Source organism: Propithecus coquereli, unplaced genomic scaffold, assembly GCF_000956105.1.
Source record: "Propithecus coquereli isolate 6110/MARCELLA unplaced genomic scaffold, Pcoq_1.0 Scaffold43, whole genome shotgun sequence".
NCBI lineage: Eukaryota > Metazoa > Chordata > Mammalia > Primates > Indriidae > Propithecus > Propithecus coquereli.
Window position 1 is genome coordinate 9456495 of NW_012150063.1, and position 1696 is coordinate 9458190.

Genomic DNA, 1696 nt, shown 5'->3' on the forward strand with positions numbered 1-1696 from the left:
CTCAATATTTTGGAGAGCAAACAGATCAGAATATACAAATACATTAAGCAGGTATAGTCATTTTTAGTTACCTTTTTAAAGTTTCTACCTTATCTGTATTATTTTTCTGGTCTCAGATGGTTAAATCTGATTAACCAGAGTTGATAATGTTCTGTTAACTTTTAAAAGAAGATAGATAGTATTCCCATTCACAGTACTTTCTGAGTAAAAGACAAAAGATATCTTGACTAGTATAAAAAAAAATTACTCATTCCTACTAGAGTATCTTATTCAACATTGATGATTTTGGCTGGGTTTTTCCCCCTTTGATTGTTCACTATATTGCATACTTGGAGAATCATAATTACCTGACAAGACACATAATATTATACATGACTTTTCTTTTTAAAAAGCTCAATTTTGAGAAAAGTTAGTCTTACACGCTTATTTCAAACCTTTTTTTACTGCTTTTGATAGTAGAGTTCAACTCTGGCAATCACTAAGAAAACTTGAATACTACAGAAACTAATATGTTATATGGCTCATTTGTAATTAAACAAAGAAGATTACGACTCCTAGTGTTATTTCTTTATTTTGTTATAATGACACTTGATGGTGTAACAACAGCAAAAAAGGCAAGCACTTTTGTATTATAACTTCATACCATGGAGGGCTATGAGCCTTTTAAAGTTCTAGGAGTGTTTAGCCAGGACTACTGAATACTGATGACTACTCCTGTTACGTATCTTAAATTTCATATAAATATGTTTTAAGATGGTTTGTATTTTCTCATTTCTTTGTTAGAGCCAAATACCACAAGTTGAAATATGGGACAGAATTGAATCAGGGAGATATGAAGCCTCCAAGCTATGATTCTGGTAAGCTAATTTTAAAGGAAGTTTAAGTGATAAAAAGAAATTAATTGTCTAGTATTTCGTAGCAGCAACATTTAAAAGTTAATTTATAATTATTTGCATGTTAGTTATTTTTTCTGACCTGCTTATCTTTTGGCACTAATCATTAAGTGTCATTTAGATCATTTTCCACTACCTTCCTTCCTTTTCCATCTTCCCCTTTCTTTTAGTTCCCCATTTTCTGCTTATGTTCTGCAATTACTGGAAGGATCAGAATTCATGGGGTAACACGCACCAACATAACCTTGTCTTGCTGGGTCTGCCCAGCATTAATGGGAACTTTGAGATGTGCAGTACAAAGTACATCATGCCCTTGAAATCCTGAGAAAGAGTAGTAACTATGGAGGTAAGAGATTTCTTCTTAAAGCACAGGGGGATTCCTAATTCTTCAGTTTCAGGTACAAAATTCTTTTGGACTTTCTTATCCATAGGAGGTTGTATAACTACAATATGTTTTAACAACTGAAATATTTATTATCTTTTTGTGTTATTTCTTTTTCCTTCTTCTACTTTCCTCTTCACGCCACCAAATGATAAAAATAGTACTTATAAACAATTTAGATATTAAGGAATATAGATACAGTTCATTTATTAGTAGGTGTAAGGGAAAAGTGAAAAAAATTGTTCAAAATTTATCACCATGTTTCAGATGAGTGTATTTTTGGCATAATTTCAGATTAAATTCTTCTGTCAAATATCTGAAGATATTAATGATCATTTATATCATTTACCAGAATACCTACCTTGTGCTACAGTCTTTATGTGTATAACTTTAATTTTAAAATAGTTATTCAATAAAGACA

At 31.0% G+C, this 1696-nt stretch overlaps 1 protein-coding gene across 1 annotated transcript in view; it reads left to right on the forward strand.

Moving 5' to 3' along the window:
- The window catches only part of STRN (striatin, calmodulin binding protein), a 142856-nt gene that overhangs the window by 75044 nt on the left and 66116 nt on the right, over positions 1-1696 (forward strand). Inside the window, exon 3 of the mRNA XM_012653802.1 lies at positions 784-857. Coding sequence (XP_012509256.1) covers positions 784-857 — 74 coding nt within the window. The remainder of the gene's footprint in view (positions 1-783; positions 858-1696) is intronic.